This window comes from Sapajus apella, unplaced genomic scaffold (genome assembly GCF_009761245.1).
Source record: "Sapajus apella isolate SASKATOON/1434 unplaced genomic scaffold, GSC_monkey_1.0 scaffold161, whole genome shotgun sequence".
NCBI lineage: Eukaryota > Metazoa > Chordata > Mammalia > Primates > Cebidae > Sapajus > Sapajus apella.
This window is the reverse complement of record NW_022437101.1, coordinates 1,373,672-1,389,150: the sequence shown is the minus strand read 5'-3', so window position 1 is coordinate 1,389,150 and position 15,479 is coordinate 1,373,672. Positions and strand designations below refer to the sequence as shown.

General features: G+C 50.0%; 1 protein-coding gene across 7 annotated transcripts in view; it reads right to left on the bottom strand.

Moving 5' to 3' along the window:
- Positions 1-1,222: 1,222 nt before the first annotated feature.
- The window catches only part of WDFY4 (WDFY family member 4), a 310,404-nt gene continuing 296,147 nt past the window's right edge, over positions 1,223-15,479 (bottom strand). For 6 of the 7 annotated variants that reach the window (XM_032266899.1, XM_032266901.1, XM_032266900.1 and 3 more), the window contains 7 exons: positions 14,953-15,137; positions 13,949-14,107; positions 9,258-9,437; positions 7,216-7,398; positions 5,769-5,853; positions 2,703-2,814; positions 1,223-1,662 (listed from right to left, as the gene is read on the bottom strand). In XM_032266899.1, the coding sequence (XP_032122790.1) occupies positions 1,596-1,662; positions 2,703-2,814; positions 5,769-5,853; positions 7,216-7,398; positions 9,258-9,437; positions 13,949-14,107; positions 14,953-15,137 (971 nt within the window). In that variant the 3' untranslated portion in view covers positions 1,223-1,595. The remainder of the gene's footprint in view (positions 1,663-2,702; positions 2,815-5,768; positions 5,854-7,215; positions 7,399-9,257; positions 9,438-13,948; positions 14,108-14,952; positions 15,138-15,479) is intronic. The other variant, XM_032266904.1, reaches the window with a different exon arrangement.

The window sequence follows — 15,479 nt, the reverse complement described above, 5'->3', positions numbered from 1 at the left end:
TCTTGGCCTTCCTGGGGAGTGTTGTTCTCTGCTCTTAAATTTATGGTCCTTCAGTGCAGTCCCAGACCAGCCAGGGGATTGCAAATGGCTGTCTGCTAATAGCATGTGCAGACGGTGCAGGAGATGGTGTGATCCTTGGCCCTGGGGTCAGACACAAGCGCTTCTCACCTGGGGGAAGGGTGCTCCAGACCTGAGAGGAGTCTCCTCCATCTTCTCCTTTGCAAAGCCTCAGAGTTTATAGAGGAATCAGGGTATCCTAACCATCTTTCACCATTTTTGATATGGCTGCACATCAGTTCTATTTTCTTAATATTTTTATCTTTTAATAAATATGTTGCCCCCTGAAGGCCAGGTGACACGTGGGGCATAAGACACAAAGTGCATGTTCCTGCGTTCCCTAAGCCTGGGCTAAATTAGGTGTGGACCCCCTTCAGGGCCTTTGCAGGGTTTGGAGACATGGGGAAGATCAGGATCCCCACCTGGCCCTAGAAGGGAGATCTCTGAAAGAGAGTTGATGCTAACAAGCTTAGCCTCCCCAAGTCTCTATGTGTCCACTTGAGCTTGACTTTATTAAAGAGGCAAGTGGATTTCCATTTGAGGAGCTCTGCAAATTTTGTGGTAAGGAGGAGACATTAGAGTGAGGGTGATACCTCTGATGTCCAACAACCAATCCCAGAATGACCCAGGCACAAGAAGGTACTGGAATTTCTCAGTGGGGCATGAGTTAATGACCCTACCTGCCATATGTTTTCAGGTGGAAGACAAAAGTCACACAGGAGTGCAGATTTCTCCAGGAAGAACTGCAGCTCAAAAGCAGAGTGTCGACTGGGGCCTTTGGAAGAGACTGCTGAGCCAGGAGCTGGCTGGAACCCCTGTCTGTTGCAGGCTGTGGAGATGGGGCAGGCATGCCCAGGGGGGTGTATCACCCCAGGCCAACCTGCCTGAGCCTGCCGTGGGCAGCACCCACAGCCATGTCCTGCAGCTCAGCCACAGAGGCTGGGCCTTCTTCCCAGTGGCCCCTCACTCCCCAGGCCTCTACACTCTGGGCAAGATGGGGAAGAGCCAGTGTCTAAGGTGGAAGGTGGGTAGGGGCTGGGTGAGGCTTTGCAGGTGGATGTGCTTCCCTGCAGACTTCCTGCCTTTCCCAGGACAGAAACACATATACGGAGACAGGCAGCATTTAAGTGAGATAGAGTGGCAATTTAAAACTCAAGAGCCCTTCTGCATTTAGGATATAGTTGCTTTAATAAAATAAAGACAATACAATAATATCCAGTAAGTAACTGCATCTTTTTTTTCAGTGCAATGGCCCTTAGTAAGATGAGTCATGTGTAATTTCATGTGCAGCTGGGCGTCACCAAGTCAGTTTTCAGAGCGTTGCTCAGTCCTCTGAGCGTGTGCACTCATCCTTTTCATTGAAGTCCCGTGAGCCATGGAGAGGGTTGGGGTGCAGAGCTCTGATTGCCAGAGGCTGGTCCTTGAGAGCTGTGGGGAGGGAGCCCTTGGGGTTTCCTCTGTAGGCAGAGCTCAGGCCCCAGTCACCTCTGCCACCCTCAGCCTGGCACTACTGTGCCAGAGCCTCTGCCTCTCTCTTCCTACCCATCTGCAGACCAGCAGAATATTCTCCCTTTCTCATCGCCGACCAGGAGTTTGGTCTGGTTTCTTGGGAAGAGAAAGAAAAGACAAGGACATTAGAGGCCAGCCTGTCAGTACCACTTGTCCCAGTCAGCACATGGGATATTGCAACTCTGGGGCTCAGTCCAGGGCCTAGTGGAGATGGCCCCTGGCCTCATCTCCCCTGAGGCAGCGCAGGCAGTGGGAGGAATGGAAGTTTCCACTTGGGGGTGGGGGAATACCTTTGAGCTGTGAGGGTGACGGTCCCCACAGCACTGTGGGGAAGCTCAGGTCCCAGAGTCCAGGACAAGGCCCTGCCTCTCTCCAGCACCTCCAGGTGAGCCTCCTGTCTCGCCAGAGATACAGCCAGGACCAGGGCAGAACAAATGGCAAATTCTCCAGCAAAAAAGTGTGGCTCTGGCCTGACCTTCCCTACCACCATGCCCATCCTGCCCCATTCCACCCCACCCAGCATCTAAAACACTGTATAGCGCCCTCACCAAGGATGCGAGAACAGCCCACGCCATGCCGGTGAGGGAGGAAGGCAGGCCAGCTCTGCAAGGTCAGTGGCCCTGTGGCTGCACCTCATGGTATGTACAAGGAGGTTAATGACAGTAACCACCTCCATGGGTTACTGTGAGTCAAATAACGGGTACAGAATGTGACTGACGCTTGGCTATGCTACAGCAGCTAAGAGCCCTCATAAGGCACTTTCTGTTAATGAAGGGTAATCATCACACCACATGTTACAGCTGGCAGTGGAACTCAGGGGAAAAGGCTCTCTTTAGGATAAAATTACAAAACAATATACTTATACCTCTTGGATTTCTTTATGAATGGATGGATATTCAAGAGCAAGAGAGCAAGGGCGTGTGTGAGTTAAAAACAAAACAAATAATACAAAAACCCAAAGCATTTCCTGGGGTTCTACACGGCCACATGGGCTGCATCCTGTGCTCCGTGGGGTCCTGTCCTGGAGGGAGGTGGCCTCCTTGGCCGGGTGGCCTGGACTCAGAGCCACTGGGACTTTCCTAGAGGTGGCCGCAGTGCCCTCTGCTGGGGGCCCAGAGAAACAAGGCCACGCTTACCTGGACACGGCCAGAGCCGTCACCGCGGGGCTGGTCTTGCTGGGCTTGCCTGTCAAAGCAAGGCTGACATCCAGCTCTCGACTCAGGGCCAGGTTCTTCTCCCACTTGTGGCCTGTGAGGAGCATGTGAGAGAAGAATTAGAACACCAGATCGGCTTCGCACACACAGCCTGCATCTGCGCACAGCATGCATCTGCACACAGGGCCGGAAACATATACACACATATTTATATTTGTGGTCAGCAACTTGTTAAATTGAGGGGGGAAATATATTTAATCTTGGCCTGTGCTGTTGCAAAAAGGGCCGTCCCAATTTAATTTGCAGGCGGTGATAGTTACATGTGCTGACGTGCCGCGGTATCCATTGTGTACCAAATTGGATTTGTGTATTATTGCTTTCTAAATTGCATGCCTAGTTCAGCAAAATTGTTCATCAGTGTTTACTGGCTTTATGCTTAATAAGATGCCCCACAATACCTTGCTGCCAGGATGTAATGCGGCCCATAATTGCCTAGTAAAAATAAATTACATAAAGTCGGCATTATCAACTTATCTTAATCCTCTCACGCCACAACCAATAATTAAATGCTGAGAACGTTTTTTCAAAAAATATAACTCAATGATTGTTACTTCACTCATTTTAATGACTGCATTTGGGAACAGACAGTAATTCCTTCAATGTGAAGGGTGAGATGGAGAGACGCCAGCTGGGTACGTCCCTGTGAGGCTACTTCCTTGGACTCAGGGCAGGAGAGATGGTACAGCTCCCGCTGTCCTGGAATGATCACCCATGTGTGTAGGCAGGCCATGCACCAGGAAATGCTTGATGGGTCCAGGTGGGAGAAACTGCCTCAAAACACACCAGGCATTTGTACACTTGTATATCAGTCTAAAAAACAAGCTTCTCCCAATCACTCTTTCTGTGCCTGATTGAGTCCAAATCTTTGAGGCAATTCCTGAAATAAATTGTACTCTTCTGGGTTGGGCCTTGCTGCAAATGGCAAACAAATGAATTCCAAGCAGAAATTAGATTACATCTGCCCACAAATGCAGCATCCTTAATATCTTCAAAGATCTCCTTTCTTGCCCCTTAAGACATTTGAGGGATACAGTAATACACATGCCAAGAGGACGTGTGCAAATATCCACGTGTCATGCCCAATACAGGTCCCTTTCAGATAAAACAGTTTTGAGCAATGTAAGAACAACATGTTTTTTATTAAAGACCTCCAGCAGTTTAGGCTTGTAAATCTGCCCATATTTTAGATTTGTTAGCTAAAGTGATATTTTAAATATGTCTATGTCATCCTGTCACTTCATGTTCATCTTCCCTTAAACTATAAACACAGTCTTGGCAGTCAATCCAATGGGGCGGCAGTGACTCTGGGTCAGAACAGACACAGAAGAAGGATGTCGATCTGGGGCTCCCTGTCAGTCTAAGAACCCTTAAGTAAGTTTCCTAAGGCCATCAGCTTCTGTGTCTACAGAGAAAAATATCTCAAAAGTCTGCAAAAATGACAATAATGACCTGCATTTGGGGTAGATTCTTGTCTGTGGCTACTATTGTTCTGTCCTCAGTACTCGACTAGTTAGGATGCACGGGAAGTACCTCCATTTGACAGAAGACCAGAGAAGCTGCTGTGACAGAGTTGGGTCTAGAACCTTGTTTCCTGCTTTTTACCCTGCTTCTCATTCACTAGATCCCATGACCAATGAGTGCAACCTCACCACAACCATTGACGCTGGATAGGAACCTGCGAATCCACTGGCACTGCCAGAACCAACTGAATGGCTCTGAGGTGACTTTCATTCATCTGTCCATCCATCCATCATCCATCTATCCATCCATTCATCCATCTGTCCATCCATCCATCCACCCACCCACCCATCCATCCACCCACCCACCCATCCATCCACCCACCCACCTATCCAGCCAGCCCTCTTTCTCAGGCATCCGTTTAGCAACCATGGGCTTAGCTAATGCCTTTAGCTTACTGGGCCCCAATAGCTTCAAAAGTGGGCATTTGCATCCCAAACTAAAATGATGTGCAGCCTCATGCAGGTGTACCAGAAAATTGCTTCATAAGCAGGTTGGGGAATAAGAGCCTTTCCAGTTGGGAGCAGATATGGGAGGGAGTCTGGCCTCTGCTTTCCAAAGATGTGCCGGGTTCCTTAGAATGCACACACTTCCCTTATTTCACAATGAGCTAGGCTGTCTCCTTGTGGTGGTCTCCAAGAACCCTAGAGGAACAGGACCTGTGAACTGATGCAGTTCTTGATCTTTGTGACATTACTGCTCTGGCTCAGCTCAGATTGTCGACAAGGGTCCCCGGGTGTTGTTATCTTGAAGGAAGGGACCTCTAATATACAGCCTAGGACACAGTAGGGGCTGAGCAAATGTTTGTGTGTGCTTGCATGAAAAAGAATCCACAAATGGGTGACTAAATGAATCAAAGAGGTGTGGACTGTATTTCAGAAGGGACTAATTGCAAATGTCTACTCTTTTCAGAAGTCAGCCCTCAGAAATCTGGGAAATTCTCTCCTGTGGATGATCACAGGTTCTGGGATGCAGAGCAAACAGGGAGCTACCAGAAGCGCTCAGGATGATACAATTCTTACTTCATGAAAATATGTTTGATTGTGGGTTCCAATAAAGATGTTCCCATTCTGGCCAGAATCTTTTCTGAAGACTGAGCTGAGAGAGGAGTTTGGCTCTATTGGAGGAGGCGATGATGGTGGTGGGGACTGGACAGTTGTGGTAGATGTGACGCAGTGACAGCTTTGATGGGGAGGTTCGCGACTGTGTTCATTACGGAGGGGTTGGTGATGGTGGTTACATGGCAGTGTCTATGGTTAGGTTATTCTGAGGCAGTTGTGGCTGTGATGGCAGCAGATATGAGGATAGTCTGCTTCCTGAGTGACTTCGAGCAAGTTACTGAACCTCTTTGTGCCTCTGCAGGCTCTGCAGACCTGGGAGGAGCTGCAGCCCTTGGGCTGAGGTGGAGAGAGGGGAGGTGAGGAGGGCAGGGTAAAGCCAGGACAGACACATCCCCAGCAGGGCCGGTACCTCTTGGACTTGGAGGCTGAGTCAAGGTCTCCTCTCTTGTTGGCTGTCCAGGAACAGACATCTTCACCTCCTCAGTCCTCCAAACCTGTCCCAAAAGAGCAAATGTCATGGCCTGGGGAGATGATCCTGTCTGCAACCTCGGAGTGGTCTAGACCATTTCCTCACACCTAAGGAGCCCTTAGGGAAGGGATGAAGACATGGCCCCCCTTTCACTTCAGATGTCAGTGTATTATCAGGTAAAATGTTGTTTAGGCTTCAGCTTTCTCATGTGGAGGTTTGGCTAACCACAGTTGCAGCTTGAGTGAGTTTACCCCACCCATATCCCTGAGTGCCTCTCATCTCTTCATAGCCCTTCGCTTGTAGGGTTGTGACTCTGCAACCAGTTTATTCCCATTTTACTCAGCTGATGCCCTCTTGCCCATAACGCCACCACCTCTGGAGTCCCCCCTCACCCCTGGATGGCTGGGCACCCCCATCTTGTGTCTGGCCCTTGGTCCTAAGCCTGCTTGTGAGAGCCCTGAGGCTGACTCCCTCAAAACGGCTTCTCACTCACTGGATCTGGACTTTATGTCACCCAAGGGCAAGGAACAGCCTCCTCTCAAATGCTTTTGCGAGCCCACCCAAGGCCCAGCACAGCACTGGACCAGTACAAGAGCTTAGTGACCACAATGAATGGATGAGTGCTGGGTGCACAGAAGACCCCCAGTCATGCTTTGGGCAGGACCAGGAGAGAAATACACCTGCAGCTCGGCCACCCCAAGGTCCTTCGGCTGGCCTGCTGGTGTGGATCACACCCCACAAAGCCCAGGCCATCCCAGGATGGCCTGCTTTCTGCAGAGGCCATAGATGAGGCCCTGTGAGGGGACTGCCTCGGTGCCTCCTTAGCCTGCATGGATGGATGGATAGATGGGTGGATGGATGGATGGATGCTTGATGGATGGATGGCTGGATGGATGGATTCTTGATGGATGGATGGATGGATGAATGAATACATGGATGGATAGATGGATGGATGAGTGAATGGGTGGATAGAGAAATGGATGGGCAGATGGACGGGTAGATAAGTGGAGAGATAAATGGGTAGGTGGGTAGATAGATTAGTGGAAAGGCAGGTAAATTTGGGTTGAGCAGATGACATAAATTATCTACTTTCAGCATTGAGATATGATCTTTTGCATTTAACCTTTCAGCATTTATGTTGTAACAGTGCTTATTTTAGTGTGTGTCTGTGTGTGTTTGTGTGTAATACTATATATATATATATATAATTTTATTTATTTACATTTTTCCTGGAAAGAGCCTTGCCTTTCCCTTCATTTGCTGTAGATACCTGTTCTGGAATGGTCTCAAATGCAACCTACAGGGTTGGCCCCCTGGAGAAAGTTAGAAGAATGGAGATGAACACATTTCTTGTGCCATGTCCTCATTCTGCCCAAGACACACCTACCCGGACCATGCCGTCTTGACTCCCGGTGATGATGATCTGACTTGTGTCCCATGCTGGGCCCTCCATCAGGCAGCAGCAGGTTATGGCTCCTTCTGGGCCCCAGGCTGTGGTGATGCTGGCCAGGGGCTGTCCGTTGACATTCCATAGGGACAAGTGTGCTCCCGCACAGGAGACAATGGTGCCCTGTTCAGTGAGAGCTGCCATCACTCTAAGCTGGAGTCACTACCTGCCCATCAGCCACGTGCTCAGCTACCCAGTTGATACCTCCAAGTACCCTCAATCTGCCATGCTCTGAAGTCCCCCAAGGTACCCCAAGATTTCCTAAGGCACCACTTCTTTTCTAGCTGACTCACAGATCTGGTATGTTTTCACACAGTTGTAAATTCTTGGTTCTTTTCATACTGCAGTCTTGTGCTTGGATACTTCTTTCCTGGCAGAAGGCACCTGGCTCACCCTCCAGGCTCCTCCCACATCCCACTCCCCGGCCACACTGTGGCTGCCACAGAAGATCCAGCCTGAAGGGAAGCCCTGGCTTTGGACATAGCTTACACCTGGTTGGCCAGCCCTGTCCATGAAGAAGTTTTGGATGCCACCTGGTGGAGGGCAGGGTACAGAGGGTCCAACGACTGCATGGAGCTCATAAACTGTGCAATGTCCCTGGAGAGAAATTTCCCCATTGTGTTTCCTGATATGCTCACATTTAAGTCTTTACTCCTCAAGTGCTGCCTATTCTGTAGTGGCCATTGTCATTGAGGCCCTGGGGCCATCCCTTTGAGCCTTGCCTTAATCACAGAAGGGATGTAGGGAACTCAGTAACTCCCACATCCCCCTGGGCTGGGGTCCATTGTAGAATTTCCTGATGGTCTGTCTGAGGCCAGAGACCATGTCTGATACCTCTCTGCCCCACACCCAACAAACACAGATTGAAATCAATTGGCTGCAGGACAACTTGTCCTGGTTCCAGGTTTTTCTGGGGTCTAGGGACACAATTCCCAATGGGTTTTATATTCTCCCAGGTGAAGGCTTCACACCTTCTTCTAAACATCAGCCATCCATCCATTCACCCACCATCAGTCCATCATCCATTTCATCCATCGTTCCATCCACTACTCATCCCTTTATCTGTCCATCTATCCATCCATCCATCCAATCACTCATCTATCCACCCAACTATCTACCTGTTCATCCATCTACCCATGCATCCGCTCATCCATCCACTGATCCATCCATCCATCCATCCATCCATCCATCCATCCATCCATCTATCCATCCAATCACTCATCTATCCACCCAACTATCTATCTGTCCATCCATCTACCCATGCATCCACTCATCCATCCACTGATCCATCCAACCATCCATCCATCCATCCATCCATCCACACTCCATCTACTCATCTAACATTGAATCCAGTTTTGAATTCGAACCTACCTGGAGCACTACTTTCAGCACAAATTGGAACCAGAAAACTCCTGTATCACCCCCCACTCCTCTTTAGATCCCTCCACTCACTTTATTCATGCCCTGGGCCCCTTAGGTTTTCTGTGAGCAGATGCAGAAACCTCTGCATCCTCAGCAAACCCCATATCCCATGACAGGGTTTCAGTCTGGAAGAAATTTCACGCTGATAAATCGATCTCCCTCATCTTTGTTACTTAATATATGGAAGGACAGGCAGAGAAGCTTGCACTGCCGTGAAGACAAAAAACCTGCCAAGTCAACACTGATTTGCAGGTAAGGGGCTAAATGAGCCAGCCACATCCAGCAGAACCTTCACTAAAAGCCAGACTTTCTGTTGCAGCCCCCTGGTGCCTGCAGCAAAGCAGACACCTCCCACTGCCCCCACCACCAGAGGGAGGAAAGTAAAGAAGCAGAAATCAAAGCTAGACCCAGTGCTGCATGTGAGATCTAGTGACTGTTCCACACCCTTGGGGCCTTCCCAGCATTCTAGGGTGGCCAGAGTCTCTGGGCTTTCTCCTGGGTGTTGTCCCCCATGCTACTGTGAAGGCAAAGATATGGACAATGAGAAATGGGAGTCTCACTGAGATGTCACTGATGCTGACGGCCGAGATGCCCTCCCGATGGGCAGGCAGGCGGGTCACGTGGGTGAGGTGGTCCAGGTCCCACAGGATGCAGGTGCAGTCCTGGGAGCCGCTCACCAGGATGCTGAAGGTGACCGATGCTGCCAGGCATGTGACAGCCTGTGTGTGTCCATACAAGGCCTGGGAGCAGAGACCCACAGGTTAGGAGAGTGGCCCTCAATCCAGCTACTTGGAGGGATTCTTCACCCTCCCTTTTATAGCTGGGCCCTGGATGAGGAAACAGAGATTCTGAGTGAGTCAGTGATTCCCAAATCTCTTGTCTGTGTGGCTGAGAGGGTGTGCATGTGCGTGTCCATGACTAGCCTCTTCGTTTCATTCATCTCCAGGGGTGGAGGCTCTGCTGGGGAGAATCAACCATTTTTTTACTTATAACCTAACCAGAGACTAGCCGCACCGGGAGGCTTTGCGCTGCCCTGTATCTGTCTTGAACCTGGGAGCAGTTCATGTCAAAATTTTTTATTCATTTGTTTTTGAGATGGAGTCTTGCTGTGTCACTCAGGCTGGAGTGAGTGGCATGATCTCAGCTCACTGCAACCTCTGTCTCCCGGGTTCAAGTGATTATTTTGCCTCAGCCTCCAAAGTAACTGGGATTACAGGGCACCTGACACGATGCCTGGGTAATGTTTTGTATTTTTAGCAGAGATGGCTGTTTCACCAAGTTAGCCAGGCTGGTCTTGAGCTCCTGACCTCAAGCATTCCACCTGCCTTGGCCTCCCAAAGTGCTGGGATTACAGGTGTGAGCCATTGCACCTGGCCAGTTCATGTCACTGTTAACACACAAAGCACCGTTGGTAAACTATGGTGCCCACACCAGCAGGCTCAGTAGCAGCAGGTAGCCTGTTAGAATTCAAATTCTTGGGTTCTACCCCATCTTCTGAATCAGAAACGCTGGGGGTGGGACCCCAAAGCCTGAATTTTCACAAGCCCTCAGAGGATTCTCACATGTGCCCAACTTTGAGAGCCATCTCAGTAAGGGAACTTTAGAGGCATGTGCACTCTTTTTTTTTTTTTGAAACGGAGTTTTGCTCTTGTTCCGCAGGCTGGAGTGCAATGGCGCGATCTCGGCTCACCGCAACCTCCGCCTCCTGGGTTAATGCAATTCTCCTGCCTCAGCCTCCTCAGTAGCTGGGATTACAGGCATGCGCCACCATGCCCAGCTAATTTTTGTATTTTTAGTAGAGACGGGGTTTCACCATGTTGACCAGGATGGTCTCGATCTCTTGACCTCGTGATCCACCCGCCTCGGCCTCCCAAAGTGCTGGGATTACAGGCCTGAGCCACCGCGCCCGGCCGACATGTGCACTCTTGAACTAAACTGGGAAGAAGAAAAGGGAGGCCACATAGTCATCAAAAAGATGGATCTTTTCAAGTCTGAGAGGTCTGAATTCATAGTCACTGGGAGACTTACACCTCCTTGGTCTTGGCCCTCAGGTTTGGCTTGTGTGGGGCCTGGCCTGACTCACGGATGGCTGTGTGTTCAGATCTGGCTGAAGGGCTTGTTCTCTTTGGACACTTTCCCAAGGGACTGAAGTGGCCCACCATGCATGCTGGTATCCCCTGGCCAACTGCTGCAGGCAATGGTGTGGATTCCATCACCAGTACCCCAGAGGCTGCAGGTACCAGAGGCCCTGATCTGAGGTACTCTGTGCTCACATGTGCCTGCCATCCCTTGGACTCAGCTGGAGGGGCATGGAGGTGGCATGCTGAAGCATAATTGACCTGGCTCACCAAGTGGTAAGCCTCCACCCTCAGGACAGAGACCATCGTGCACTCATTTGGATCAATGAGGCTAAGCATCGTTTTTCAAAGCTGTCACTTTGCCTGGTCAGAGCAATGAAAGGTTCAGCCACAGGCTCCCATTTGTTCTCCATGAATCCTAACGTGATGCCAACCAGATGGTGCTGGCAAGTTTTTGGTATGATCCACAGAAGATTTAGGTTATCCTAGGAAAATGGAAACTGCCTAAGTGAACAGGGGAAAGCAGAGGAGTTGACAGGAACCTTCTGAATCTCTTCCCAGAATGAAATAAGTCTGTTCCTAATGAAATGACTCTGTTCTGACCACAGGGGACACAGCAATGCCAAAGAGCACAGAGAAGGGACCCAGGCACAATGCTCAGGATGCAGAGAGGAGCTCTAAGCTCCAGCACCTGCAGGTGCTGCTTATGGGTGGAACCGAGTCTGCCTGCTCTTCTCAGGAAACAGCTTGTGTGCCTGGCACTGCCCACTTAGGTCAGGCTGGCTGCCTTCCAACCAGCCTGGAAACTCCTGCATCACGAGGCATTCAGCACCCACCAACTGCAAGAGCCAGAGAAATCAAGGAAGGAGATAGCAGCTTCAAATGTGTGCTCAAGGGGTGGGAGGGTTGTTTTCTCGGAATAATACTTCTCTGAAAGGCCATTTAAAATAACTTCATTATATTACCTTATACCTAACTACAACAGCAAAAAATGACAGCAAAAAGAAAACCCCTGAAAATAATTCCTCATGCAGGTTACATTGCCATGAGATGGGTGCTCTTGATTGCTGGTGGTACCGTAAAGTCAGAACTAATTTGGAATGCACCATGTCACTGCTCATAATTCTCCTCAAAATTTATCATAAGAAAACAATCAGAAGCGAACAGCAATCTAAATGTTTTCTGCAGCACTATTTAACATAGTTAAAACTTGGAAACAACTTAATTGTCTAGTTTTAGAAGAAATGGTTTATTAAACTCTAGTGCACTGATATGACAAAACAATCGAAATGTAATTTTATGGAAATGAAATGATATGGAATGACTGAAATGCAAATTATAGAGACTGTAGAAAAATGGAAACAATTGGATAAGCTGGGTGAAAGTAGAATAAAAAGATCTACACAATGATCAGAAAGATAGAAATATGTTTATCTAGGATAAGAGTATGCAAAAATGAAAACTTATATAGGGATCGTAGAGAATAGTTTGTCTTTGAAGTGGATTTAAAATTTCTCTTTAATGTTGCAGTATCTTTAAAAACAAAATAATTTTTGAACAGCCTATGAAGCTCTGCAGTGATGACTTTCCTGCCCACAGGTAAGGGATGGACCCCTTCATTGGGCAGCCATGGGTTTGGGGAACCCTCAAGGCTACATTGGCCTTTACAGGTAAGTGATAAAGTGTTTTATTTTTAGAAAATAAAAGCATGTGGGAGTCCCATCTCTTTTCCTGTGAAGTAGGAGAGGATGATAAATTACGTTTTTATGGGGTCGATACAAGGGTGTTTCCATGCATTGTCACTGTTAAATGGGAGCTTGGAGGGTGGTGGAAAAATTACTTCACCAGTACCCCAAGGCCAGCCCCAGGGTCAGGTGGAATTGTGTGCATTCCCCAGGGCAAGCTGTAAGTGGGTACTGGGGATACCGGGGGAAGGGCACCCCAGTCTTTCATTTCCAGTCCCTTCACTGAGAGAGAATCATACCCAGCCCACCGGCAACAGCAGCTGGTGAAGGTCACCTGCCTCTCCGTGGGTGCACTGCCTCTGTAGACGCATCAACCCCTCTCACACTGCCCTATCCGTTCCTTCACCTCATATTTGCTCGGTACCCACCCTGAGCCCTCCATGCCCTGGGTGGCACCAGGAGACAAGGACAAACTCTAGGGAGACAGAAGTGGCTTGAAAGTTATCCAGAGAAATACAGGATCTGTTCCAGTGAAACACGTTCGCTTTAGTAAATTTGGTCAGTGGTGATTTTGTACATCTTATTTTTGTTTCTGTTACTTTAGGGCTCTGTGGCTAAGTAAGAACAGACACAGAATTGAATTGTATTTTACAGTTGGAAGTGTCCCCTAGTGATATTCTAGGGTGAGTTCCAGAGTATGCAGGGAGAGTGCATGGGGGTTAGAGTTAGACAAACCTAGATTCAGATGCAAGCTGCCCTGAGCCTCAGTTTCCTTGTCTGAAAGTGGGAATAATAGCTCCCTCTTCATGGGAAAAAATTAGCACACAGAAGGGCCTTGGAGCATTTGGAATGTGAAGCAACCCTGGAGCGCCACTGTGATTAGCATTCCCTGTGAGAACTGGTGGTGCATGTCTTCAGCCTCCTGGGTCATGGCTCCCTCCCACCTCAGCCACTTCCTTCTGAAAGTCGTTCATTTGACCTTGGATACACCACTTAAACTTCTTTGCATCTCGTTTTTCCTTCACCAATAAGGTGATCATGGCACCTATGTTACAGGGCTGTCAAAAAGCTAAAATGAGGCAATCCATGTAAAAATGCTTGGCATAAAGGCCAACTTGTGGCAGAAGGCCTCCAAAATATTATCTGATGTAAGGAAACTGATTTCACCAGACCTCATGTCCATGAAGTGGCTGTGTGTGCCCTGGCATCTCTTGCTAAGGCGTGGGCCTCTGTGGAGGCACCTGCCCTGTGTACCTGTCAAATCCACCTTGGGAATAAAAGGATACCCCTGAATGACACTGAGCTGTGGGCTACCCTCTGCACCCCACTTCACTCATTTCTGGCTTCTGAGGGTGGCAGGGCCCTCAGTGAGCAGAGTTAGGTTATATTCCAGCACAATACCTGCTCAGATGCCATGCCAGCCAGAGGTGCGGTCCCCATCTGAGGTACTGTCACCACCTGAGGACTGCACCTGCCTGAGCTGCGTACCTGCTGGAGGCGCAAGCCCCTTGGGCGGCCTTTGGTCATGCTGAGCTCCCACACACACACCACAGTGCTGGTCCCAGAGGTGACAATTGTTGTTGGGGAAGGGCACACAGCACACAGACAGCGCCCCCAGGCAGCCAGGTTCTCGAATGTCATCAGGATCTGTAGGAGATAAGGGGGATGAGACAGCAGGTACAGGAGCCTGGGACAGAGTCACAGGGGAATGTGGGCTAGTCTGGGTGCCTTGGGAATTGGGGACATGCCGTGTGTTCAGGAGTCAGGCCCTGATGACAAAATCCAGACCATCCCAGGTCCCCAAGCAGGAGCTTCTCCTCTAGCAGGTAGGAAGAGACAAGTGAGGGATGCTGGGAAGACCCCACGAGCACCAGCAGGGGGTGGCTCAGTTTGGGGGTCAGGAGGGAGGACATGGGGCTGAGTTCCATGGCTGCCTCAAGAAGTTGCTGGGGCAAGGCCAAGGAGGGGATTGGGGAGCTGGGAGAGTCGAGAATTCACTGGAAGTGATGGGATTAGGGGAGGGAGCTAGAGTAGGAATGGGGCCTGGAAAGGAGGGCAGGGGCCACATCAAAAAGGCGGAGGTGACTACATGGCCTACACTGGTGCTGGGAGGACCAGTAGGAAAACAGCTTGCTTCTGCAGTTGAGTCTGAATGATGACTGGAACCAGAGGAGCCCCCAGGACTTCCATCCCACACTCAGTGCCAGTGTAGGTGAACTCAATTTAGTCACATGTCCAGCTAGCCTCTGCTCTGGAGGTGACAGTGTGTACTGCCAACTTGTAAGCTCAGCTCCTTGGAAGGAGGGTTTGAGGCCTGGCCCAATGAGGGCTTTTGCACAGTCACCAAGTCCTCTCCCTCCCAGGCTGGCAGCACACCTTGTAGGGAAAGTGGGTGAGGTTGTTTGGACTCGCTGATCTCGGGACCATCTCTGCCTCCAGCTGGAGGAAAGCCGAGGTCCCGAGGCCGCCCCTGCTCCCTGCAGTTGGCTCACCTTGTCAGAGCCGTAGCTCCCCAGGCAGCAGCTAAAGTCATCGAAGCCCCAGCTGAAGGTCCTGTTCCAGAGAGGAGGCAGCAGCACTTTGTTCCTCTCTACAGCCAGAATGGTCTTCTCGGTAGAGACAATGTGGCCAATGGCCCCTTTGGGGGACTCTGAGCCTAGAGAAAAGAGGTACATATCTACCCCCCAGTTAGTATGGTGAACTCATGCGTGGAAGGACAGCACCCACTATAGCTGGGCCCCGGCAGGCATGACAGGCAGACACACTGGACGCAAGCTTATGCACAGAAGGACAGCACCCACTGCAGCCAGGCTCCAGGCAGACGTGACAGGCAGACACACTTCCCGTCCTTCCTCAGCTCCACTCCGGGAGCCACCCCCTGCCCCAGCTGGAATATGGCTCAGAGCACAGGATTTGGAGCTGTCCAGACCTCATTCTAAGCCTGGTTATCCTGGTCAAGTCATTCCATCTCTTCAGACCCCAGCCTCTTCCCACAGAGTAGAGACAACCATGCCCCTTT